This window comes from Peromyscus californicus, unplaced genomic scaffold, assembly GCF_007827085.1.
Source record: "Peromyscus californicus insignis strain IS unplaced genomic scaffold, ASM782708v3 Scaffold_3__1_contigs__length_106647218, whole genome shotgun sequence".
Classification (NCBI taxonomy): Eukaryota; Metazoa; Chordata; class Mammalia; order Rodentia; family Cricetidae; genus Peromyscus; species Peromyscus californicus.
In genome coordinates, this window is record NW_026294551.1 from 12401349 (window position 1) to 12428781 (window position 27433).

At 36.1% G+C, this 27433-nt stretch overlaps 1 protein-coding gene across 1 annotated transcript in view; it reads left to right on the forward strand.

Moving 5' to 3' along the window:
* Window positions 1-13218: 13218 nt before the first annotated feature.
* The window catches only part of LOC128122157 (ATP-binding cassette sub-family A member 6-like), a 69965-nt gene continuing 55750 nt past the window's right edge, over window positions 13219-27433 (forward strand). The window contains exons 1-6 of the mRNA XM_052757477.1: window positions 13219-15786; window positions 17455-17659; window positions 18582-18740; window positions 20557-20660; window positions 21346-21572; window positions 26600-26741. Coding sequence (XP_052613437.1) covers window positions 15691-15786; window positions 17455-17659; window positions 18582-18740; window positions 20557-20660; window positions 21346-21572; window positions 26600-26741 — 933 coding nt within the window. The 5' untranslated portion in view covers window positions 13219-15690. The remainder of the gene's footprint in view (window positions 15787-17454; window positions 17660-18581; window positions 18741-20556; window positions 20661-21345; window positions 21573-26599; window positions 26742-27433) is intronic.

Consider the following 27433-nt stretch of genomic DNA (forward strand, 5'->3'; position numbering starts at 1 on the left):
AGAAGCAAACCCAGAATCTTGCCTTAGACCTTATAGACTCTACCATGCATCTAAAAGATACAAAACCTCAATAGTAGACAACTGAGAAAAAACAGAATTTTTTTTTGTAAAAGGAGCCACTGGACATATTTTTGTCATTTTATCTTGTTGAAAGTCCAAAGAACTTATAATAGCAATTTACAATTTAAATGCAGAGCTCTGTGTTGGAGAGAATGACTCTCACTAGAAATGTAGAACTTCCAAAATTACTTATTTGAGGATGTTTTATTTCTACATTAGAATTAAAGTTTGCATTTAAAAATTAACTCATTAGCCATAAAGTGTTAATCCTGTCAAATGGAAGAAGCCCCAGTCTTAAAAGCATCAGTGGAGGAGACAAGGTAGAGAAATGGATAAATCCTTTGACCACCAGATGGCAGCAGAGGGCTGCAATGAAGGAGTACCTCCCTAATCCTAGAAGGGAATGGGAGCAGAAGCAGAGCCAGCAAGGCAATCTCGGATACCGGAAGCCAAACTATTGAGATAGATGGTTGTACAAGTGCTAGTCTATTTGGGAAATAGTAACAGGACTCAAGAGATAACACAAAAGACAGGAAATAGGAAATGAGACAATAGAATGCTCCAACCATTTGTCAAACTGAAAGCAGAGAAGCCATTACAAATACAATTGTGATGGTATTTGTAGGCTCAAGGCAGGAAATCACTAGTTTTCAATTCCTCTTTTTATCCCTTTAAGAAGTCACAAAATCTGGAAAAATCTACAAAGTGTTCAGGGATGTTTTTTTAATTTTTTGAGATTTTATTTTATTTTATGTGTATGAGTGTTTTGCCAGATGCATGTCTGTGCATCACATGCATGTAGTGCTAGCAGAGGCCAGAAGATGTCAGAATCCTCAGAACTGAAGTTACAGGCAGACAGTGGTGAGCTTCCATGTGGATGCTGGGAACTGAACTCAGGTCTTCTGGAAGAGCAGTATGCACTCTTAACCTCTGAGCCATCTCTTCAGCCTTGTGATCAGGGAGGCTTATCATTTCTTATTTCAAAAGCAAATTTTAGTGATAACTAGAAAAACTGGGAGGGGGATGGGCAAAGATGGGAAAGAAAATCCCTAAAAAGGAATTGTTTGGTATCATCTTTGTTAATAGAGACATGACTACATCTCCAATTTATTTCTATATCTCTCAATTCTCTTACTTTCAGTAGTAAAACCAGTATCCTTCATATATTTGAAGTATGTTTATTATTTCTCTTACAGAGTCATTTAAGGATTTAGTTGGTAATTCCCATAGTGAGAGTATCAGGATAACACATTAAAAATGTCATTTTGTTGGAATATTTGAAAATTAATTTCTCCCCATTAGAAGATAATTGACTTCATTAAAGTTACATGTCGGAGACAGGGGCCTGGAAGGTAGAGGATTAGAAGACTCATTAAGAAAGCCTGGGTAGCAAAACAGTCTTTATTACAAAGATACAGAGGAACAACATAGGGAATCATGGAAGGTGTTACGATTAGTAATAAACAGGTTATGTAGGGAAACAAAAAAGAGGAAACAGCTCTTAGCCTTAGCTACAGGTACAGGGCAGGGGAAGGGATGACTGGGGTAACAAAGTCATAATCGCAAGGAAGATAAGCTTGACATCTCTGGTGAAAGACTGGCAGTCCTAGCAAAAGAGCAAGCTCACAGTTTTTGTAATTCATAAATCCAATAAGAGGATTTGATATTACAGTGACTCCTGTATGGTAGCTCAGCACTGGGAAAGAAATCCACTATGCTGCTTCTTATATCATCCAGTGCTATAGCAAGTTGCCATCTTGAGAGGAGGGCCTATTGTTTGAGACTGAGACATTTTGGAGATCTGAGGACAGAACAACTACAATTCAAGGAGTCTGGAGATAGCCTACCACAGTGTCTAGTAGGCAGTGGAGATAGCCTACCACAGTGTCTAGTGGGCAGTGGAGATAGCCTACCACAGTGTCTAGGAGGCAGTAGCCACCAGAGGTGGGCATGGAGCAGAGAAAAGTCAGATATCGACAAGCTGAGTTTAATCATGGGGCTATGCTAGGGAAGGCATGAAAGTCAGCCCTACTCAGGTACAAGGACCAAGCCCTATCAGAATAACTGGAGAACAGCAAGATGTGTTTAATCATGGGACTAGAGCTGTGGAAGGCATGATAGACAGCCCTACTCTGGAGCAGGGCTGAGCTCTCTCATCTCAGAGTATCTGGAGAACAGGACTGAGACCATGGGGGCGCAGACTGGCCTTTGGATCTGCCTTCCTGCCATGTGCAGTTTGCTGCCAGGTAGGACTGAGAACATTTTTCCCTGATCCAACAGATCACTTTTTTTCCTTCAGACTCTTTTTTTTTCCCCCGTCATTTTGGTTTGCTGCAGAGAGGTACCTAAATACATTGAGACAAGCAAGCAGAGTGCCAGGTTCCCTTGGTTTTTCCCCTCCAGTGCAAATTTCAAAACTGCCTTTTCCATCCTCCAGTGTAATCAGGGACACCTTATGGCTTGGACATTAGCTACAACTTGATGCATAAAGTGCAAGGTCTCTGAGTGAATGAAAACCTGCCAAATCCATAGGTGTAGTTCAGTGTGCTAACAGTGAATCCTGACACACAAAGAAGGAAAGCTTCCAAAGTGAGTTCATCTTCATAGTGACAACTGGTTCTCGTCTGGCTTGGCCATCAGTGCACAAACAGCAACAGCTTGAATGATAGGAGTATGATACTTAAGCTACAACTGCACCTCTACCGTGGTTGGAAGATTCCTGCCTCAAGAGAGGACCCCCCCCAAAAGACATCTATAATTCCATTCTTTTAAAACATTCTTCCCCCTTTTTTCCTTATTCAGTTTTTCTTATTTTAACCCTCTTTCCTTTTTACTTAATATTTTCACTTTTGTTTTTACTTTGTGTGTATGTGTTTATTTGTGTGTGTGTGTGTGTGTGTGTGTGTGTGTGTGTGTGTGTGTGTGTGTGTGTGTCTTGCTAGGATCAAATCCAGGACTTGTGAATGTTAGGTAAGGACTCTACCACTCAGCTACATTTTAACCCCTTTGTTTTCACTTTATTTTTAGAAAGTATTTATGTTTTTCTTTTCATTTATCTTATTAACTTTCTCTAATTTTATCCTTTTTCTTTGTTTGTTTGTTTGGGTTTTTTTTTTTTTGGGGGGGGGTGGTTTCTAGGCAGAGTTCCTCTGTGTAGCTTTGGAGCCTGTCCTGAACTCACTTTGTAGGCCAGGCTGGCCTCAAACTCACAGAGATCCACCTGCCTCTGCCTCCCGAGTGCTGGGATTAAAGGCATGCATCACCCCTGCCTGACCTTTTTCTTTGTTTTATATTCAGATTTTTACCCATTACTCCATTATCTCTCTCTTCCTTACATCCTCCCTTTCCCCTTTATATTTCTGTGGTGATATATTATGTACCCTAATAAATTTGCCTGAAAATCAGAGAATAGAACAAGCCACTAGATTAAACATAGAAGCCAGGCAGTGATGGCATACACCTTTAATCCTAGCACTTGGGAGGCAGAGATCTGTCTGGATCTCTGTGAGTTTCAAGCCATCCTGGAATACATGAGATTGACTCAGTCTAGGAAGAAACAGAGCCAGGCAGTTGTGGCACACACCTTTAATCCCAGTATATGGGAAGTCACACACCTTTAATCCCAATACTTGAGAGTCACATGCCTTTAATCCCAGCACTAGGAAAGTTGAGACAGGAAATGATATGGGTGGGCAGAGAAAGGTATATAAGGTGTGAGGTGACAGGTACTAAAGTCTTTCGGCTGAGGAAAGCTTTTCAGACTGAGGAGTCCTAGAGGTAAGAGGTGGCTTGTTCCTTTGTCTCTCTGATCTTTCAGCATTCACCCCAATATCTGGCTCCAGGTTTTTCATTAACAAGACCTTTTAGAATTCGATTTACATATTTAACTTTGCTGCTTTGTTTTACTCTTTCCTAGACCCTTTGTGTAACTCATTTATTGTTTTTTGGCTTAGTTTTTAACTTCATTAGCTCACTCTGCAGTTTTTTCTTTTCTTTTCTTTTAATTATTATTGATACACTAGTTGGCCTTACTTGATTTTAAATATATTTCTCTACCTTCAGTTTTGTGATTTTGTTGTTATGGTGATTTGGAGTGGTACTGTCAAGATCCCAAATAAACGGATACCCATCTATCAGATGCACAAATTGCAACACAGAAACAGAAGAAAAATGTGCAAAAGCAAGGCAGCATGGTAACTCAGAGAGATCACACCTGTTCAACAGCTGAATCCTAAGGCACTGAAATTGTTAATTCTGGACAAAGAATTCAAAAGTCTAGTGTTTAAGGTGATCAGTGACTTCATAAAGAATTCAAATAGTCAGATGAATGAACTAAAAAGGTTATTCAGGACCTGGAGGAGAAAGTTCACAACTTCAAGGAAATTGAGATTTTGAAAAATCAAATCAAATCAAAACAAACAAACAAACGAAAAACTGAACTAATTAGAAATGTTGGAAATAAAAAAACTCAGTAAGTCAAATAGAAAATACAATAGAAAACACTACTAGTGCACCCAAACAGAAGGAAATCAGAGATTGAAAACAAAGATGAGGAAGTGTTACATTCAAACAGTTGTAAAGAAAAAAAATCAGGAAAACAAATTTCAAGAACTCAGAAAGCCGAAAGCTTAAGATTAATAAGGAAGAAAGAAAAGAACAAATTTGAACAGATCAGAAAAGCAAATATTAAAATTATAGGAATTAATGAATAGCTCTCAATAATAATCCTAAATATAATTGGCCTTTTCTCTGATACATAGATAAGCTAATTGAAATAAAAACAGTATTCAGTTTGTTGTTTGCAAGAATATTATATATATATATATGTATATATATACATAGATAAAGACATACTGAAAGTGAAAAACAGATGAAAATCAAGCAAATGGAGAGAAAAGCAGGTAGGAGTAGCTATACTTTTATCTGATAAAGTGGACTTTAAATCAAAACCAGTCAGAAGAAACGAGATAACTACATATTAATAAAGGAAAATTCATCAAGATACAATGATTATAAATGTATTGAACATTGCTGCACTAAATTTCATGAAAGTATTACTGGAGAAATACAACAATAGTGACATCAGTATCAAATTCTCATCAATAGATCATTCAGGACACCCTAACACCACTCTCCCCATCCTCCAGTTTAACTAAGTAACTTAAAGTAAACTTAAGTTATCACAGATCAAATGGATTTAACAGACATCAAATAATTCATGCAATAGCAGCAGAGTATGCATTCTTAGCAGCCCATGGGAATTATTCTGACATAGATCACATTTTAGGGCAATAAAGTAAGTCTCCAAAAATTAAGAAGTTGAAATAATTTCTTTCATCTGATTTGATAATAATGAAATAAAACTATTACTAGCATGAGAAACTATAGAAACATGGAATTTGAACACTACACTTTTGGAAGAGACCAGAGAGGACAATTACTGAACTAAAACTGAACTCACAGTTCTAAGAGGGAGTTTTTATAAGTGCTTACATTAAAAAAAAGCAGAGAACCCAGGAAACTTACTTATATATCTGAAGGTCTTAGGGAAAGAACTGCCAACTTTCTCCAAAAAATTAGAAGATGGAAAGAAATAATAAGGATCTGGTCAGAAATTAATGAATTGGAGACTAAAAGAATATGAAAATTAATGAAAAGTGAATTGTTCTTTTGGAATGGACATATCTTTAATAAACAGAAAAATCAGAGAAGACCCAAATTAACAAAATTAGAGATGAATGTCAGGACATTAAAACATACCAGTGAAATCCAGATCATCATTAGGGAATACATTGAAAAACTATGTTCCCATAAATTGGAAGATCTAGAATAAATGTATAATTTATAAATGCATGTCACTTACCGTGACCAATAAGATCAAAGCAGTGATAGAGTTTTCAACAAAGGAAGGCCTAGTGAAAGATGGACTCATTGCTAATTATACCAGACTTTAATGAACCAACACTCCCTAAACTTTCATAAAATAGAAAATGAAAGCTACAAACTCACCAAATGAAACCAGTAATAGATGAGAATTCAAATTATCCCAGTTTGTAAGTGTATGATTCTATTCTCAAAAGACCCTAAAAGCCCAGTAGAAAACTCTTGAATATGATACTTTTGGCAAAATAAGATACAAAATCAACATATAAAAATGAATGGCTTTCCTATATGCCAAAATGAACATTTTGAGAAAGAAGTCAGAAAAACAGTTACACAGAAATACCTAGGAATAAGCCAAACCAAGGAGAAAAAAAGTCTAAAATTTAAAACATAAAAATATAATTGTAGAAGATACTAGGAATTGTAAAGGTATCCTGTGTTCATGGGATGGTAGAATTAATAGTATGTAAATGGCTGTATTACTGAAATCAGTCTATACATTCAATGGGGTCCCATCGAAATTCTAATGAAATTCTCCACAGAATTTCAAAATATAATTCTAGATTTTATATAAAAACATGAAAACCCCACAAATAGCCAGAGAAATCTTGGACAAAAGAGCCAACTTGGAAGTAGCACAATACCTGGTTTCTGATTTTACCATAGTAACAAAATAGCATTGTTGTGCGCACACAACAAATGAATCGAGCAGCTCTTTCTCAAAAGAAGTACAAGTCACTGATAAATCTATGTAAAGATACTAAGCATCCTTAGCCATTATAAAAGTGCACATCAAAACTTTATTATGGCTTCATATCACCCAAGTCAAAATGGACACCATCAAGAAATAAATGCTGCTGGTATGGATTATGGGAAAAGACCCTTTAAATACTGATGATAGGTAGGTAGATTAGTTCAATTACTAATGAAGTTAGTATAGAAGCTCCTCACAAAACTAAAAACAGAGGAGGAAACTTGAAAAATAGAATTACTGTATGATCCAGCTATTACATTCCTGTGTTTGGAATGGAATCATATCATAGGTTGATAATAATAAATATATGCACATCTGTGTCATACTCACAATAGTCAATTTATGGAGCCATTGTACATGTCCCTTAACAAGTGAATTGATAGCATATCACAGACACATAACAGGTTTTTTTGCAAGAAAAAATTTTATTAAGGTCAGTGGTATTAAATAGTTACTTGAGACTGTCATAGAAACAGAAACGATAGATGGCTGAAGTAAAATGCTGCATGTAATATAGTATTTACAAGTAGAAGGTAATCCAATTTATCATTTTCTTTCAAAGAATCATTAGCATATTTCTCTGTTTCTCTCTTCATCTTTTGGAACCATTTCATGTTGTCCCTTTAATGAACTGATAGTCCATCTAAGCTGTAATTCAGAAGCTTTATTATTAGCTTCATTGTGTACTTGTAAATTATTTTTAAAACTTCTTCAACATCGTGACCTGACTTTTTTTTCATTTGGAGTTTTTCATTTTTGTTTTTGCAGCTTGCCTTGCTTTGTCAATCATAGAGCTGCAATAAACCATATAAAAGACCAAATGGGTTGATCATACAGCATCATGCTCCATAATTTATACTATAACCCTTTAATGTAAAAGTGCAGCCAACATTTCTAATAACATTCTAGAGTATACATGCATGTTCACAAATGGCTGTTTTGTCTGCAAAATGTTTTAGTGGTATGTTATAGTTACCTAAGGATGGAAGTTCATTCTGTGTGTGTGTGTGTGTGTGTGTGTGTGTGTGTGTGTGTGTGTGTGTGTGTGTGTGGTTTTTTTGAGACAGGGTTTCTCTGTAGTTTTGGTGCCTGTCCTTGATCTTGCTCTGTAGACCAGACTGGCCTTGAACTCACAGAGATCCACCTGCCTCTGCCTCCTGAGTGCTGGAATTAAAAGCATGTGCTACCACCGCCGCCCGGTGGAAGTTCATTCTTACTAGGGAAGAAGAATCTGAGAATAAGCTTGTTATTATCATTTCAGCATGCTGATTGACATTAAGAAGTTGGTTTTTGGAACCTTCCTCAAAGGTCTTTAAAAAATAAAGTTTTCTGTTCCCCCAAAAGACAACACCATGTTTTCATTTGATCCCTATAGTTGCACTGTTTTCTACCGCCTTCATAGCATTTTCAATCAGAAAAACCTCTTCATTCAGGAGTGGAGAGGCTGACAGTTCGTACCTGGTGCTTATTGAATTAATCATGTTAAAATATCCACAGAGTAATTTTTTTTGGCCATAGTGAGTGCATTTTATAGGATGCATATGAATATTAACAGTTCATGAAAGTGAGAGATACTCTCACTTGAGAGAACTCTGAGCCCACTCAAATGATTATCATTTTGAGAACATGGAAGTTAGTAGAAGGTTAACACCAGTGGTGATGAGTACATAGCCCTAGGTCCATGAAGTAGTGGCTAGACAAAAATATCTGGCAGAAAAAAATAGACTACTATAGAATCACCAGAAGATCTTGGAACATCTGTAGATGAAAACTACTTTAGAAATTATACTTTCAAAGATCAGTCCAGTTCAGGACATCATAAAATGTTTATAGGAGGAGCTCTTTAGTAATGTCACTATTTCAGTTTAAGACTGAGGGCCATTCTCATCCAAACCACCACATTCCACATACCCCCCCCCCCATATTATAATGCAAAATGCATTTAGTCTAACTTCAAAAGGCCCCCCAGTTTTTTACAGTTTCAACACAGTTTAAAATTGCCAACTCCAGGTATCTTCTGAGACTCAAAATAATCTCTTGTAAACCCCTGTAAAATAAAACAACAACAAAGTACATACTTCCAACATAGAATGCCACAAAATATGTATTGCTGTCATAAAATGGAGGAATGAGGGCATAGTGACCTGAAAGAAGACAAACCCAGCAGGGCAAATTTCAAATCCTGTAACCCCATGTCTGATGTTAAAAGGCTTAGATGTCCCCACATTTCCAGCTTTGCTGACTGTAGCATCCCTCTCTCTTGGACTGGTTCCACTCCTCCTGTCCATTTGATACTTTATTTCACAGCTAAACCTAAAGATTTAATTGTAGTAATTGGTTTCATCCAACAATGATCAACATGTCTTTGTTTTTCTTAAAGATAACTATGGACTAGATACTAACAAGTTGACTACTATAGAATCACCAGAAGATCTTGGAACATCTGTAGATAAAAACTACTTTAGAAACTATACTTTCAACAACAACTCTTTGTGTTACTTACTGTATGGTAAAAAGGGCTAGTGAAAACATCCACACCCTGCCTCTAACCAACTCAGGAATTGAACTCCAACCAATCCCTGAGCACAAAATCCAACCATTCTCTGAGCTTGTTCCAAGCTCAGAAATTGAAATCTTATCAATCCCCATCCTGAAAATCTCCACCCCTAAGAAACCCAATATAAGCTCTGTGCCTGTTCAGTTTGTGGCTGCCCCTTTTCCACCCTGGCAGAGGCAGCTGCTCTCCTGGATTCCTCTCTCCCAATAAATTTCTTGAGTGGGTGTAGCTGGAGAGCCTCTGGGGTTCATGGTAAGGACTTCCTTTCATTTCTTTTGCCAGAGCGGAGCAGAGATGTAACAACTTTTGCCAGAGTGGAGCAGAGTTGTAACAACTCTCGCCAGAGCAAAGCAGAACTGCTGCATTTCTGCAGGGAAATTCTCTTAGCAGAGCAGAGCTGAGCAAGAGCAGAGCAGAACTGTAACACTTCGGCTGGGGAAACTTTCCCTTGCTGGAGCAGAATTGTTACACTCCGGGGAAACTGAGCAGACCTGTAACCAATCTTCCTTCAGAGCAGAGTGGAGCAGAGCTGTGACAACCTCACTGGGGAAACCCTCCCTGCTACACTTGCATTAGAGAAGCCTTTTCCTGAGCAAGGACTGTAACACTTCACAGGGAAAACCGTCTCCCACTGGAACAGAGCTATAACACTTCTGTTGGGATACCTTTCCCTCCAGAGCTATAGGTATTCCTTGGTTTCCGACTACCAGGATACCACTCTCTTCAAAGCTGTAGGTATTCCTTGGCTTTTGACTGCCAGGATACCTTTCACTTCTGATTCGTAGGTATTCCTTGGCTTCCAACTGCCAGGATTCCTTTCCCTTCAGAGATGTAGGTATTCCTTAATCTCTGACTACCAGGATACCTTCCTCTTCAGAGCTGTAACACTTACACTTAACAAAAGCAAAGATTTGAGGCTTTTCGAATTGCAGTTAATGCTGTAATAAAGTGTCTAAATTCAAAGATTTATGTGTTTTTTTTCCCCTCCTTTTGTAGCTTCTGGACATGTTCTCTAGTCCTAAAAGTACAAATGGACAAGCCTTTATTAGTCCATTTTAAGCTTATGTTAATATTATCTGTTGTCTTTCATATTGTTCATTTTTACCATCTTTCTAGACTTTGAAATGTATACCTTAATTCCTTGGTTCTTTCCTGATATTGCTTCCTGGTTTATCATAACTTTTAGGATTTTCATTCAGGTTGTCAGATAGGAAGTCACTGCTCTGAGTTACTGCATACTTCCTTTGTGATGAACAATTTCTGTAATGTTATTTCACTATATATTTCATTTAGCCTCCCTGAACTTGATATAAAAGTAATGCTGCATATATGAATGCTAAGATATACAAAAGGACATCACAAGTTAAAAAGTCCTAACTAGCAGATCCTCATTCATGGGTTTCCAGTGTCTGTTTTCAAACTCTGTCCAGAAATGACTTTCATGAGCGCACTCTGAACATCATTTTCTGGATCACTGATTCTTCTAAGATGTCTTCATATTCAAATGTTAGTCAAGTGTTCTAAGGCTATCAGAAGGAACTGGACAAAGATACTGGAAGAAAAGTGATACATTGCAAAATTCAGTGGCTTTTCATAGATTGAAAGGAGTATGAAAAAAGAGAATGTATCTAAAAATTATTTTCTAGCTTAGGAAATTGAAAAGGTCAATGCTGATAGAAATAAGAAAGTTAAAAAAGGAAGATTATTTGTACCTTTTTTTGAGACAGGGTCTCTCCCTGGCTATCTTGTAACTCACTTTGTAGACCAGGCTGACCTCAAACTCACAGAGATTGGTCTCATTAAGCCTCCCAAGTGCTGGGATTACAGGTGTGAACCACTACTCCTGGCTAGGAAGTTTATTTGGAAGAGATACTAGTTTTAGTATTAGACTTAGTGCATTAGATGAAAGAGGAAGCACACATAACTAGATAACTTTTGTAGAATTTTTTTTTTTTTTTGGTTTTTCAAGACAGGGTTTCTCTGTGTAGCTTTGTGCTTTTCCTGGAACTCGCTTTGGAGACCAGGCTGGCCTCGAACTCACAGAGATCCGCCTGGCTCTGCCTCCCGAGTGCTGGGATTAAAGGCGTGCGCCACCACCGCCCGGCGTAGAAGGAGAGATCACAGAGAAATGGAGATGGTGCACATTTTGAGTCACCAGGATGGAGCTGAGGCCATGCAGAAGGCAGATGAAAGAGCAAAGAATAGAGATTGAGGAGAGTAAGTTGAGAAGTACTCACAGGGAGAAAGAATAAGATAGGAGGAAAAAATTAGACTATTAAAAGAGAGTAGGCCTGTGTATCAACTAATAACATTGGTCTACTAAAATCCTGACACAAGGGCCAACCAGATGGGGGATACCTCTTACCACGGAGCGAAGCTAGGAAAAAGGGATATGATAACTCAAGTGATACTTTTCTATACTTAAGACTGTGCATTTGTTAAGTGCCTGGTAATCTGATTCTTCCTATATCTTTATTTATACTTTTAGAACATTCTTTCCACTGCTTCTCTGCCCATATGCACATGAATGTGCACACACACACACCCCACACACAAATTATTTCTTTTGTGTTCTACTTTTTTAGTCTATGGTTAGGATAGTAACACATTTCCTTATCTGGAAAACAGTTTTTGCTTTTTAGTAAGACACATGTGGTGATTTGAATAGGAATGGCTCCCATAGATTCATGTGTTTGAATGCTTGGTTCATAGGGAGTAACACTATCAGGAGGTGTGCCCTTGTTGGAATAGGTGTGACATTGTTGGAGGAAGTGTGTCTTGTTCTTTTTCTGCCGCCTACAGACCTAGATGTAGAACTCTCAGCTACCTCTCCAGCACCATGTCTGACGGCATGCCACAATACTTCTTGCCATGACAATAATGTACTAAGCCTCTGAACTGAAAGCCAGCACTAAATAAATGTTTTCTTATATAAGAGTTGCCATGGTCATGATGTCTCTTCACAGCAATAGAAACCCTAAGACAACACATCAGTTCCTTAAGGAACTCCTCATAGCAGGGTAAACATTGGTTAAAAATAAAAAGACAACCTAGAGAATGGGATATAGTATTTACAAACTATTTACCTGGCCAAAGAATTAATATCCAGATTACATAATAAACTCCACAAATAGACAAACTCCAAGCAATCTAAAAATATAAAAATAGGCCAATCAGATGAACACATATTCTTATGAAAAAGAAATACAAATGGCCAATAAATGTATGATCAAATGTTCAATATCATTAGGTGTCAGGAAATGCAAATCAAAATCACACTATGATAACATTATACTATTAAAGAATGGGTACTGAGGGAAAAAATCAAAATGTACAAATGCAGAGATATATTTACCCAATATTTCAGTGTCCTTCCTGGAGGTTGCATCTTCCTCATCATGTTAAGTCACTATATTTGTGGGAATATTTTTACATTCAAATTTAAGAATAGTGTCACCACAATAAAATTAATCATAATAAAGAGAACAGACTAGATCAAAGTTCAGGGAGAGAACTTGTCTCAAACAAATAATGGCAAAAAGAAGAGACCAACAAAGCATGTACAAAAAACAGTGAGAAAGCAGTAAATATAATTAAGAAATTGTTGGTTTTAAAGCTGCAAGTTTAATATGATTTTAAGAAAGGCAGAGTGGGGGATGTGGGGTGGCTTGGGAAAGAGGGCTGGGGAGTGGGAGGAGGGAGAAGGGCGGGTCTGTGGATAGCATGAGGAGTGAGTAGAAAATTTCTTAATATAGAAAAATAAAATAAAATAAAATAAAAAGAAAGGCAGAGTGGCAGGGCAGTGGTGGCGCATGCCTTTAATCCCAGCACTCAGGAGGCAGAGGCAGGCAGATCTCTGTGAGTTCGAGGCCAGCCTGGTCTACAGAGTGAGTTCCAGGAAAGGTGCCAAAGTTATACAGAGAAACTCTGTCTCAAAAAAAAAAACAAAAAAAAACAAAAAAAAAGGAAAGAAAGAAAGGCAGAGTGAAAATGATTTTTAAAATTGAATATAGCTGTGTGGTGGGTGCATATCTTTAATCTCAGTACTCAGGTGGCAGAGGCAGGTGGATCTATGTGAGTTTGAGGGCAGCCTGGTCTATGGAATGAGTTCCAGGACAGCCAAGGATACAGAGAAACCCTGTCTCAAAAAACCAATAAATAAATAAATAAATAAAATGGAATATAAAGATATAAAACAACTATAGCAATAAAATTAGTGGAAGTCTTAATTATAGTTTTAGGTGGCTTCTAAAGATTTGTTCTACTATTGAAACAAATTTTTAAGTGTTTGTGACCTTTTTTTCACAGCTCTAGGACCTTTAGAACACCTCTGTTACCTTGTTTGTTTTGACAGTTTTCAATGTAAAAGATGTGATATTTCACTTTTGTCTACTTTTAAAAGTAGAATTAATTGCCAAGTACATTATCATGACTGTAACTGTTATTGTCTTAAAATTATCTCCTGTACTCTGGAACATCTCTCTGATTTATGATTATTAACACATGTGGATCAGGAGCCATGTCAAATATTTGAGATTTCCCAATTCATGGACTTTGCTTTCCTGTTTTACCGTTTGCCATGGCAGGTCAAAAAGTTTTCAGTGCCTTTCAGGTACACTGTGCAGTGAGAATGGAATAGATTTCAGGTATTCCAGTATTGATACATAAAAGTCTGAGTTCTTCTATGTGTTTTAGTCACTTAAAATATATTTTATTTTGTCTACATACCTCATAAAATCCCATGTGACTGTGAACAGAGTAGGAGAATTGCACTGGAAAATAATTCTTCATTTGTCAACGGTCGGAATTTCTCCAAGGCAGACTATGGATTACTTTACTTTTAAAAGAAAAACAGAAAAAGAAAAGAAACTTTCAGCCTTGGCTATTTTTCCCACTTAGCATGAATTTGCCAAGTTGAAAACTAACAGCTGTGTTTAGCTATGTGTAGTGAGAAAACGTGAATTAGTATTTCTCATACAACTTTTAATGATTTAGTTTGATTAGTTAATATTTTTACTCTTTTCTTGTACTCTTCTCCATCTTGATCTCATCATATCTAACAGGCTGGAACAATTTTTCCTCATTTGCTCTATTTTTCCTGCCGTTGAAAGGCTGAATGAACAGTTGTAGGGTTTGTTTTGTTCTCAACCAATCACAGAACAGTATTTTCCCAGATTAACTGGCTTATAGGGTAAAGGGACACACATAACAAAACAAATTTATCACGTGGGTTTTAGATCAACCACATCCCTTTTCAGAAACCAGTCTAAGTAAGAACGGCTGAGAGTAACCACCTACTTAAGGAGTATATAAGGAACCAGAGAAAATGTTTTAACTGGTGCACTAGGAAAAAAAAAAGGGAACCGTGTGACTGCTTCCAAAGAATGCAAACATTCCCCGACAGTAAGTAAAGCTTATTATATTTTGTGCTCTGCAAAATAAAACAAGTATTATTTTTTGTGCTCTGCTAAGATCAATCTATATTTCAGATGCTTCTAGATACTTCAATATTTTAAGGTGATTTTAAGAGCTAATTTTTATTTTTTTCCCCAACCAGATTTCATTTTGTAGATACAGCAGATATAGCTTGCTTCCATTCTAGCCAAGCAAAAATTGTACGAAATTTTATTATGTAAATTTAGGAAAGAATAAATTTAAAGACTATAAAAATTGAAAAAGTTTTTTATTTGAAAAATTTCTTGGCAAAATTACTTTTCCATTCAATTTCTCTATTTTTTTCTTTAAAAAAGTTTATTTTGTACTCTGCTTTCAGAGGTTTTTAGTGGCATCTATATTCACAAAATTGAGAGAAGTCTTATTCTCCTTGCATGTCAGAATCAAGTAATTTTGAGTCTGGATTATTATCATAAAGGATTATTATCCTTTTGGTAAAAGTTATTCAGTTAAAATTTATTTTATTTTATTTTGATCTGAAGGTAAATATTCCAAACATATTTCATTAGGATTGTATCTAATGAATATAATTTATCATTCAGATGAGTTTAAGAAATCAGATTTTGTTGTTGATTTGAATAGTTATGGGAATTTTACTAAAATGCAAGAAACAAAAACAAGAATTATTGGAATGAAACTAATTGAATTACTTTATTCACATCATTGAATTCTGTTTTAAAATATACTTATCTATGTTCTGCACCATAATGATATATTTTTTCCAATTAGAATTTTCTGTTTTATTGTAGAAGTGTGACAGTAATCAACCTCCATCCCACCATCACCCATTCCTCCAAATATCTTAAATTGAATGTGTTTGAGGTAAAATTTAGTCATAAAGGGTTGCAATAATATTTTACAACTTTTCATTATAGTTTTTAAGTGTAGTAAATATTTGAATCAGAAATATAGTCAACGTTTTTTTCAATGATACTTATATTTTTGGTTCACTTACTGTTTGTTCAGCTAATGAGCAGGTGAAATGAGTATGAAAGAAATAAGTGTCTATCAGCAAACCCGAGCGCTTCTGCACAAGAATCTGCTCAAGAAATGGAGAATGAAAAGAGAGAGCTTCTTGGTATGTGCAGAAATTTCAACCTTTCCTCAGAACTCTTCTTTCCTTACCTATTTATTTCAAATATTACATTATAATCAACAGACTAGATTCATTACTTTTAAGGTAGGTATTTCTAGCTATATTTGTTTAATTGAGAAACTCATAAAGATCTATGATCAATATCATAGAATTAGGAAGACTAAAAGTATTACATTTTTAAAAAAGAGATAAAGTGCCAGGCGGCGGTGGCACATGCCTTTAATCCCAGCACTTGGGAGGCAGAGCCATGCAGATCTCTGTGAGTTCAAGGCCAGCCTGGTCTACACAGCGAGATCCAGGACAGGCACCAAAACTACACAGAGAAACCGTCTTGAAAAAAACCAAAAAAAAAAAAAATAATAATAATTGTATGGTAAATTGTAACAAACACTAAATGATCACATATTCTACATTGAGAACCAAGACATAATATAGATTTTGGTAAGTATAAATTAAGAAAGTTTAATTTTATTGTTTTATATTAAAATCTATAGATTTTCTACATAAAGATTATTTTCAATGATTATAGAAGAACATCATTGTTGGTTTGCACAAAGCAGATTGTTTGAGAAGTGGTGAATAGTATAAGTTTCAGTGGCTTAATGCATGGCAAAAGTTCAGTTTCACTATTTTCAGTACAGTCGGTAGAAGAGAAGCAAGTTGAGTGGGAATAAGGCTATTTCCATTCATCCAGGGACCTAGGCTTTTTCATCTAGAGACTCTGCCATCTCCTCAACCCCTGCTAACCATTGCTAAACTAATCATAAGACAAAGGAAAAGAATTGAGACAGAGAGTATAATAGATTGGGTAGGGATCTGTTCCCTTTCCATAAAAAAGGACTCAAATACCTATTTTCCACTTGTGTTTTAAGAATATGTTCTAGTCAAAACCTACAGTTTTCAAATTGATTCATATTATATTAACTCATTGTAGTCACTTTAATAAGTGAACATGTAGTGTCAATATTTAGAAATAAATCCCAAAGATAAGGACATAAGTGATCTGTCCAGATAAGTTCTGGCATTGGTAAGCTGAAATGGCTATTGATGTGGAAACTCAACGGTATCTTCTCTTTCTACATTGTTTTGAGAGTATTTTGTGGTTAATGGCTCATATTCCTCCTATATGGTAGTCAGACTAGGGAGAGGTGTTCCTGGGCATTAAAGAAGAATTCTCAATTGCTTGAAAAAAAAAAGTGTATTCTAGCATTATATCAAGAAGGAAGAAATTATTGCCATTGGTGACTCACTAGAGAGTATCTGCCACTCAGTTTCTACTTATTTCCTTTAGTTTCTAATAAGACATATGACAAATAGCAAGAAACATTGTTATTTGCCACTTTGTGCCTTATTTCTAGAATTGATTTTCTAGGCAATTGAGATTTTCACAGTTAGGAATCCTATTGTTTCCAGATGACTTCTGAAATTATTCATGATTTAATGCAAAACATTAGATCAGAGCATGATACATGTGACTACTAACTCAGAATTTGTTCTTCATTGAGTTTTCCTTTTTCTGAAGAGTGTATAGCAATGAGATGCCATACATATGGAAAAATTGAACTTGTCTTCAAAGTTCTTTGGTGTTGACCAATTTGAGGAGAAATAAGTTTAGGCTCATTATTTTCTCTCTTTAAAACTGTTTTATAGGAATGGAGCATCCCAATTATTATAGGACTGTATATGGGTCTGTTTTCATATATCAAAGTAAATATACAAATCCCCGAAGTCCCACCTCAGGATCTTGGAAGTTTAGATGAATTTAATGGATCTTCTATAGTGGTTGTATATACACCAATATCTAACATAACCCAACAGATAATGAATAAAACAGCTTTTGCTCCCTCTATGAAAGGTAAATATGCTAATGACAAGAATTAGCCTTATTGATTTATAATTTTTAATAAGATATGTACTTGTTAGTTTGAAGTTCCAGTATAACATTATAATAAATTCAAGTATCAAGATAATATATAATCTTCTTAGGTTTTTATTTTTCTTTTACAACAAGATTTTAAAATTCTTTCAGCTTGATAGGGATTCAATTTATGTAGGCCTATGTTTGTATTAGAGCATACAAAAAGCAAAAAACTTACAAATTTGAAAAACAACAACTGGGAGAAATGTAGCTGTTGGTGCATGTATATTTTTAACATGTATATCCAATGATAAAGATTTATAGCTTGTTAAAAATCTAAGTAATTAGTTCATGACTATTTAACAATAAGTTTATAAGTATGAGCATTATTGATGTGTAATCTGAAGGTGATATTCTTTCTTATATATAGTATAGAATGCAAAACCTTTAAAGGTTGTGATTTTGTGACCAAGACTAATAAAATACATATTTCATTTATGAGCAACCTGGGTGTAGTCTGGCTATTTATTCTTTAATATTCAGTTACTAACTGATGAATTTCTGGTTGTTATAGAGTCTGTTATTTTGTTTCTGCATAAGACAAAAGTCATGTAAATTGATTTTGCTTCAGGAAGAATTCTGGAATCCTCAGGGGTATAGTAATGACAATAGTGGATTACTCTTATATTTAAGGGCATAGTGGTCTTTTATTCTTCATCCACCACTTGTCTTATTAAAACATGTAATTTGCGTACACAGTTGGATTCTATGATTTGAAACAGTAAAATAATGTATTCTAGGTTGCTTTTTAGTTTGTTTAGTTTAAGTGTAAAAGTCTATAAAAACATGGCTCAGCCTAATAACACATTTTGTTTTGGTAGAATATTGTACACCCAGTTTTTCACCTTATACCTCACAGGGACAAGAATCATTGGGGTACCAAGTAAAAATGACTTGGATGAAGTGCTTCTGAAGAATATTCCCCATGCTCTTGGAATCATATTTAACGACACTTTCTCTTACAAGTTAGAGGTATTTCTAACGCATGGAAATCCATTTTTGAAAGAAGACTTATTAGGTGACTTTTCATATAAAATACTATTGTGACAGTCTTTGTGTTTTCAACAAGAAGAAACAGGTCGGGCAACAGATACTTTCAATTTCATAGGAAAAAAACAGATGAACATTTTATTGCTGCCCTTATATTAATTTTAGAGGTTTATTTCACAGTACTGCATAATAATTCAGCATACATCTGTTGAGCTCACAGGTCTAAGGGAGTGATTAGATGCCAATGTCAGATGCTCTAGCATTTGACCAGGAGAGACAAGCATTGAATAATTAGTGGCAAGTGCAAGGGAAAGTACTTGTGGTAACTTGGATCCAGGATTCTTAATTGATTGTTGCATTAGAGAAGTAACTTTTAAAATAAGACCAAAGGAACAGCAAGTGTGAGGAGCTAGAGATACCGTATTTCAGTAGGATAGAGGCATATTAATAGCTGGAAGAAGAGCATGAAAAGCCATGGGATGTGAGGGGAGAATGATTTTGCAGTCACATAAGGACTAGGTCTAGTTTGGCATTTTGTAAGCCTAGGCTATGGATAGTCATTGCAGTACTTTAATCAGGGAAGCATGTGGAGAGTTGTCCAAGATTAAGAGAGCACTCCTAATACAGCCCAGAGAATTCAAGTTGCAGGAAGTTCAGGGAGAATGTAATGAAACCTGAAGACCACTTAGATGATAGTGGAGGCAGCTGAAAAGGCGGAAGGACACTTGAGGACATAAAATTGATGTAACCTGTAGAATCAGCTCTTCACTACTGTTCATATACTGAGTGCAGACTGCTGAGTTCCTGAAGAGTATAGTGAATGAAAACCATGGAGCCTGTTTATAAGAATCATTCTAGTCAGGGGCAGGAGGTAGGAAAGGATAAAAAAGGATATACAAATAAGATGATAGCGACAATAGAGGTACTTAAGAAATTAATGGTGACTCAGAAACCCCTCTAGGATGAAGTCGCTTTCTGAGGAGATCAGGATCAAGGGAGAAGTGGTCTTTGTAAGTAAAATTGCCACAGACTTGTGGATCTTGTCACTTGTAGCAAAGGACTATTCAGAGACATTCAAATGCAGAGTAAAAGCTGTATTTGAATGCTATAGCACAGGGGAGGCCACATGAAAATATTAGTAAGAAAATTCCTGAGACTTCCAGAGTATAGGTAGCACACCTTGTTTTCTGTTTCTCCCCCAGAAAGGGTTGTGGTCCTTTGTCTTCATCATTACGTGTCTGTGCAATAGCTTGTCACAAGTTTTCAAACACTGCATCTCATTGGCATCTCTACTTCCTACCTGGAGGTGTGCATTTTACTATAATTGATTCTAGGTTATTTGGGACAAAATTTTCTTCTCATGCACATATCCTACTCTAGGAAAGTTCCAAGCCTTTAGGCATAGAAATGGAGGTTTTTTTTTTTTTTTTTTTTTTTTTTTTTTTTTTTTTTTGTGTGTGTGTGTGTGTGTGTGTGTGTGTAGCTTTGCTATAGAAACCCTAAAGGCTTGTTTGTCGTGTCTCAGGAAGTGATTGCTCCATCCCTAGTCTCGTGGTGTGTGAGAGAACAGCTGCTTTTTCTAAACCATTCACCTTAACATATTTGCCTCTTTTCAAAATTACCTTGTTGGTTTGTTTGTTTGCTTGCTTGCTTTGGAATAGTATTCTTCTGCTTCAGCCTTCTGAGTGCTAGGATTGCAGGTGTGCACCACTGTTCCTGTGTTCTCTATGAGGTTAAAAACTCTGACTAGTGGAGTCTCCATCATTTTCTCTTAGGTTCTTATTCCTCATTCCAAATCTGCCTTTATCCCATAATGATGGTTATACTTTTCCTTGTGTTTACAGTTCATTGCTGGAATGTATATGGTGGTGTTTCATGTTCATTGTCCAGATACTGGAAAAGCGGATTTGTGCCTTTACAAAGTGCCATCAATGCTGCTATTATAGAAGTGAGTGCTTAATTGCAAAATTCTGGTGGCTACTATAACTAATTTCATAGGCATCAAAACTATTAACAAAGATGAGTTCACAGTTCATTTGCCTTGCAATAACTAGACACTCAAGGCTGGGTAATTTATAAAGAGCATCATTATTTTTCACAGTTCTCAAATCCGGCAAGTATATGATTAGGCCTCAACAAGCTTATTTCTCACAGTTGTCACAGTCTAGGAGTTTTTGCATGGCAGAAGAGATGAAAGGTCAAAGAGAAGAAGAACACTGTGTTCTCACTTGGCAGAAGAGCAAAAGGGCAAATTGCACACTAGAAACACTTGCCAACCCTTTGATGAGTCACTCATCCATCCACAAGAGTGGGCCCCCATGACTTACTTCCCCAAACATCTTCCCTCTAATACTACAGTGAGGGTGAATTTTCCAAATGCGATGTGGAGGGGCACATTTAAACTAGCAATTATGCAAACACAGATTTTTAGACAAGGAAGAGACCACTTGATTTAAAACTTCTAGTTCTGAAATGGTTAACCTGCAAAACAGCATGCCCAGTTCCCCCTGACAGTGATACTTTGTGTTACTAGATTACAACATTAAACTAAAAAAGACAGTAGTGCAATCTTAAACACTCCAGTTTGGTCAATTTATGTCCTTTAATTTCTGTTTGCTTATGCTTTTCTCTAGATCACAACAAACCACTCTGTGATGGAGGACTTGATGTCTGTTAATGCAATAAATATGAAGACATTACCTTTTATTACTAAAGATGTTTTTCAATATGAAGTTTTTATTCTATTCTGCTTGCTTTATTTCTCCTCATTCATATATTTTGTATCACGTAATATTACTACAGAGAGGAAAAAGTATAAGGAATTGATGAAAATAATGGGTCTACAAGACTCAGCATTCTGGTGAGTCATACAGAAATCATAAAACAGCAGAAGTGTTATTGTTTTATAATTCCACAGTTTAAATTTGATATGTGGGCTACTTGTTCTTTTGCTCTGACTACTAGATTTAGTCTTTGTTAAATTTTCCACGGAAGATAGTTAACTGTAACTCACTGAACATGCTTTTAATTCTGGCTTTTTTTATGCAGCCTCTAAGATGTAGGCACTATTATCAAGGAAAATAAAGGCAAATGAGATAAGAGAGTTACTCAGTGTCAGGTAGATGGCAAACGCCAGAGCCGGGTCTCAGTGGTGCAGTTCTGATGGCAGTTCTGCCTGATCTGCTTCTAGTTATAAACTGACTTCTCCCCACTTCCTTATGTGAAGAAAATAGTCTTGTAAAGGGTGTGTTGTGTGCATGGGCTTGGCCAACCAGGGGTGTTTTGAAGTAAGTAAATGCTGTATTAAGTGATGCATTATGATCAGGACATAACATATAGGCTGGTGTTTAGGAAGAACTTAATAACAGCACCTGAACTACTTATTAATATTTATTCTTTGTCTCACCCCACAAACACTTTAAAGTAATTTTGAAATATATGTATAATGTTTGTATATATACAGGAATGTATCTATTTATGTATTTGTGACATAATAAAAGGGAGTACTTTCATAGAAATAAAGACCTAGGAAAATACTGGATGAATTTAATAGATAGAAATACAAATAGTATAACATCTAAACTGCTCTGAAACAAAGCACAGAATTTGGTAAGTATCAGTGACAAAATGTATATTATCAGGTCAAAAGGAAAATTATGTGTTAAGAAGTGTAGCTAAAGTTTTCCTGCCTGGCCCACAGTCAGGACAAATCTCTCTCACCTGCCAGTCCCACAGCCGTCAGACCCAACCAAGTAAACACAGAGATTTATATTGGTTACAAACTGTATGACCGTGGCAGGCTTCTTGCTAACTGTTCTTACAGCTTAAATTAATCCATTTCCATTAATCTATACCTTGCCACGTGGCTTGTGGCTTACCGGCATCTTCACATGCTGTTTGTCATTGTGGCGGCTGGCAGTGTCTCTCTGCCTCAGCCTTCCACTTCCCAGCTTTATTCTCCTCCTTGTCCCGCCTATACTTCCTGCCTAGCCACTGGCCAATCAGTGATTTATTTATTGACCAATCAGCAACACATTTGCCATACAGAACATCCCACAGCACTTCCCCCTTTTCTTTTTCAAAAAGGAAGGTTTTAACCTTAGCAAAGTAAAATTACATATAATTTGGGAATTTGGGCGTAGCTTCTCTTACTACTTCCTGCTGGAGGGGGGCGCTGTATCTTATGGGGATACAAAGAAAATTTTAGAATTATGGAATAGTCCATGAGGGTGTATCGTCTGAGCCAGTTGCCTTCAAATCGTTCTGGATGTTGGATCATCTGGGCCATGGTGTCATCAGAGACCTTTCAGGGGGTCTTGGCTGGTCAAACCTGATGTATCTTAATCTGGAACAAATCCATAGCCTCTGGCTTTCTGTGGGAACAAAAGCAGAGACTCTTTTCCAAAGCAACATATCCTTATATAACATATCTTTATATCCAAATTTTGAAGTCAAGGTATCTTTAAAATATACATATTGGTTTAACTCAACATCTTTTACAATCAAATGTTTTTCTGCAGTTAAAAATCCCAAAGACAACACAATCCAGATTCTCTGTGTAATATTCATCTTCACGTGGCTTATTTTTTATATTAATTTTACTGTCTCTTTAAAGACTTTATTTTTTAAAACTATGTATTTGTTTCTATAACTTTATATATCACCTTTTTTGTCTCTTTCAAGCCTACGTATCTTTTACACACATTATAAACTATTACATCTGAATCTGTCTTATTGTGAATCTCTTGCTTTAAACTGCAGCAGCTGTGGCTGCTGGCTCCGCCCACCTCAGCTTCCCAACATGGCGGTGGTTTACCACCAGCTCTGGGAGCTATCGTGGGTCTATGCTTTAGCCAAGCAGCGTGTAGCCCAGAAACCTCTTTTTTTGTTTTGTGCTAGCAAAGTCTAAATCCACCATGCAGCTTAATCTGCCACTTGCAAAGGCCTCATTCCCGCCATAGGGCAGCAGGTCGAGCGTGCACGCTAGGAACCCACCAGTAGCTCAAACTGGCAGCTGCCACTCATTTGAGAGAGACAATTAGGAAGCTGTTTTTAGTTCCATTTTAGAATCTTTTTTCTCAGTTTTTAGGTGGAAACTCTTGCCACCATGTTGGACGCCATTTGTAGCTAAAGTTTTCCTGCCTGGCCCACAGTCAGGACAAATCTCTCTCACCTGCCAGTCCCACAGCCGCTCAAACCCGACCAAGTAAACACAGAGACTTATATTGCTTACAAACTGTATGGCCATGGCAGGCTTCTTGCTAACTGTTCTTACAGCTTAAATTAATCCATTTCCATTAATTTATACCTTGCCACATGGCTCATGGCTTACAGGCATCTTCACATGCTGTTTGTCATTGTGGCGGCTGGCAGTGTCTGCCTCAGCCTTCCACTTCCCAGCTTTATTCTCCTCCTTGTCCCGCCTATACTTCCTGCCTAGCCACTGGCCAATCAGTGTTTTATTTATTGACCAATCAGGAACACATTTGCCATACAGAACATCCCACAGCAAAGAAGAAACATGGCATGCTTTGATATTGATTCTTAGGGGATAATTCTCTCTATATTACATAAATCAAGAAAGCACTTGGTTGAGCTTGGAAGTACAGGCATGTAATCTTAGTATTGGGTAGGTGGATTCTGGAAGATGGAGAGTTTTTAGCTTACCTGAGATGTTTAGAGAGAACTTGAGACCCTTCTTGATAAGCCAAACCTGATGAAAACTCAAACACATACCACTTAAAATATACACAAACAAAACCCAAAACTATATGTGTGGAATGATAAAACTACATGGATTGGATGAATAATTATTTATTGAACAATCTAGTAACTTGTATTCTCTGAAGTGAAATTGTCTAGAAATCTTTCTTTCTGTGTAGAATATATTTACCAACAAAGGTAATTTTAGTTCTAAGGTATATGGATTGGGAAATAGAAAAGGAGGAAACCATGTCTTTAAAAAGTGAAGAATTTTTGTGTGGAAGCATTGGTAATGACAGAAGAATGGATGTATATCCTGTCATTCAAGTCTGTTAGTAAGGAAGAGAGAGAGCAGACTTCTTTCAGGGGACTCCTTTCAGTCCAAGGCAAGTCCTAGGGGACAGAATGCCTAGGGTCACCTTTAATTAGGGAGGTACCAGTCAGGCTGACATGAGGACCAAAGAGATACTAAACATTCTGATGTCAAGTCATTTTCTGGATGATTCTTAGTATGCATATAAATTAAAACCTGGAAAAATGAATTGATATGTATATTATTAGAAGTAGGAAAGAAAATGCTTTGGAAATATGTTTTCCAAGTGTCAGACATCTCTTGGAAATAAATATGACTTCAACTAATGCCATAAATATGAAATGTAGTAATTATTTTTAATAGTATGATGCTTATATTGCTTTGCAAGCAAGAATATTTTATGTAAGTTTATTAGTATCACTTCTCAAACTCCACCCCTATAGCTAGTTCCCCCTTTCAGTAATTATTTTAATGTCTTTATTTCATAATTCTCTTACACTGTGGTTTTTCAACCTGCATAAAGCAGTCCCATTCTGTACTTAGGAAGTAAATTCACAGAATATGATACACTTTTCATAAATGCTGATGTTTCTAAGGCCCATTCATTTTAGTGATATAAGGTTAAAAATTAAATAAGTAGTAAATCCAGCTAAACATACTTTACTTGGGTGTACTGTTGCAAAGCTTGCATCTTTTGCTGCATTCTGCAGGAGATGAATTCTTATTGATTATACAATTTTAAACAGAGGAAAGAACTCTGGGCAGAATAATGGCTGCAATTACATTCATACCTTGTGTATTTATTTTGTGACTTTTCATATACCCATTAATTAAAGGACCACAGTCTTATTATTTGTAAATGAGAAGCTTGGACACATGCATTCTTATAGTCTAGTCAGATCTAATAATGGATGATATTCTTTAACAAATATCTTGTAAAAAATGTGAACATCAACACATCTAAAGCAAAATTATGTAAAAGTGTAAAGATGTGCTGTAACATATTCATTCAAGTAAAGAAATAATAGGAATAGGAAGCATACAATGTCATCAGTGGAATTGTGGGTTTTTAGTTTTCTGTAAAGAGTGGTAGTGTTGCCTCCAGAGATGCTCAAGCTCCTGATGTTTGTAGAGCCATTTGATTGACATTTGACTGACCATCAGCTAGTAAGTCTTATTCCAGCTTTACAGTTAGGGTTATTTGGTAATATCTAATAAAACTGATGACATAAACTTTAATTCAGTAATTTAACTTTAGAGATATTCTTCTACATCTTACATAAAACAAATGTAATAAAATTCTTGACACCATTATGACAAAGAAAAATAGGAAACAATTATCTAATATCAGAAGAACACTAGAATATATTAATACAATGAAATATATAAGCTTCATATGTAATAGATAATGTTGCTTGATAAAGGCAAATTACATACAATTACAGCATAAACCATACAGTTTATACAATGCTCATAGTATTTGTGCAATAGATACATATGGAAGCCTGGCCTTCAGGTACCAGCAAGGGCATTTTTTGGTCTATAGCCACTTAATTTGTTGTGACATTCTTTCCAATTGGTTGGTGCCATAATAGTATTTGGCACCTCCCATTACTGTGTGGTAAAGGCAATCAGAATGCACAGGATTCATAAACAGGATGTTTGCTAAAGTGATTACCTTAGGGGGAAAAGATGGAGATTTATAATGAAGAACAGTATGCATAGTGGACTTCAGCCATATTATCAATATCATAGTCATTAAACTAGAGTGTACATACCAGAGTAACAGTGTTTTCTTTAGAAGCTTTTGTCTTTTTAAAAACATTTATTTAAAAGGCTAAATAATTTAAATGCCTTTTGTCTTTGTTTAGGCTGTCCTGGGGCTTAATCTATGTTGGCTTCATCTTCATTATTTCCATACTCATTGCAGTTATCATAACAACTGCTCAAATTGTAGTGATGACTGGCTTCTTTGTCATATTTACACTTTTTTTCTTATATGGATTATCTTTGGTAAGTGTATGCATTTATTATCATTTTTTACGTATTAGATCTTAGCTGTGAGTAGTAAACATTAATTCTCCATGATGTTAGGAAGGCACTTTTTTAATGTCTGCTGTGTGTGTGTGTGTGTGTGTGTGTGTGTGTGTGTGTGTGTGTAAGAGCATGTGGATGCACATATGAGTTTGCTTCAGAAAATTTCAATAGATATTAGAAAATAATGTAAACCCAAGTAAATTGGGCCTCTCTTTTTTTCACAGAAGTCTTGTGCATCACATAATGAAATGGGGCATCAAAAATATTTTTTCATAAAATCTTTTGAGATATTTCAAATTTTTAATTGTGAAACTTTTAATTACCTTAAATGAGTAAAACATATCTTGCAGCTAGTACTGCGGCTTAAGTTTACTTTTTATTTTATCATGGTGACCAACTAACACTGGTCTCACAGAGGTAAATTTTAAACTTTATTCCACCATATTCAGTAGATGTAAGTGAAGATAATACATTACTACTTAGAATTGACGAAAGAAAAAGCAAGGGGAAGAGTAGAAGGAAAGAAGGCTGATATATAGCTAGTCTGTGGACTGGTTTGATTATGATCATTAGAGTAACTCTGGCATCATGGGAAAAGGCCATTGTGAAGCATTGAGCTTCGCTGAGGTGCTACTTCAATCACCTTGTGTATCTGTAGTATGAATTAG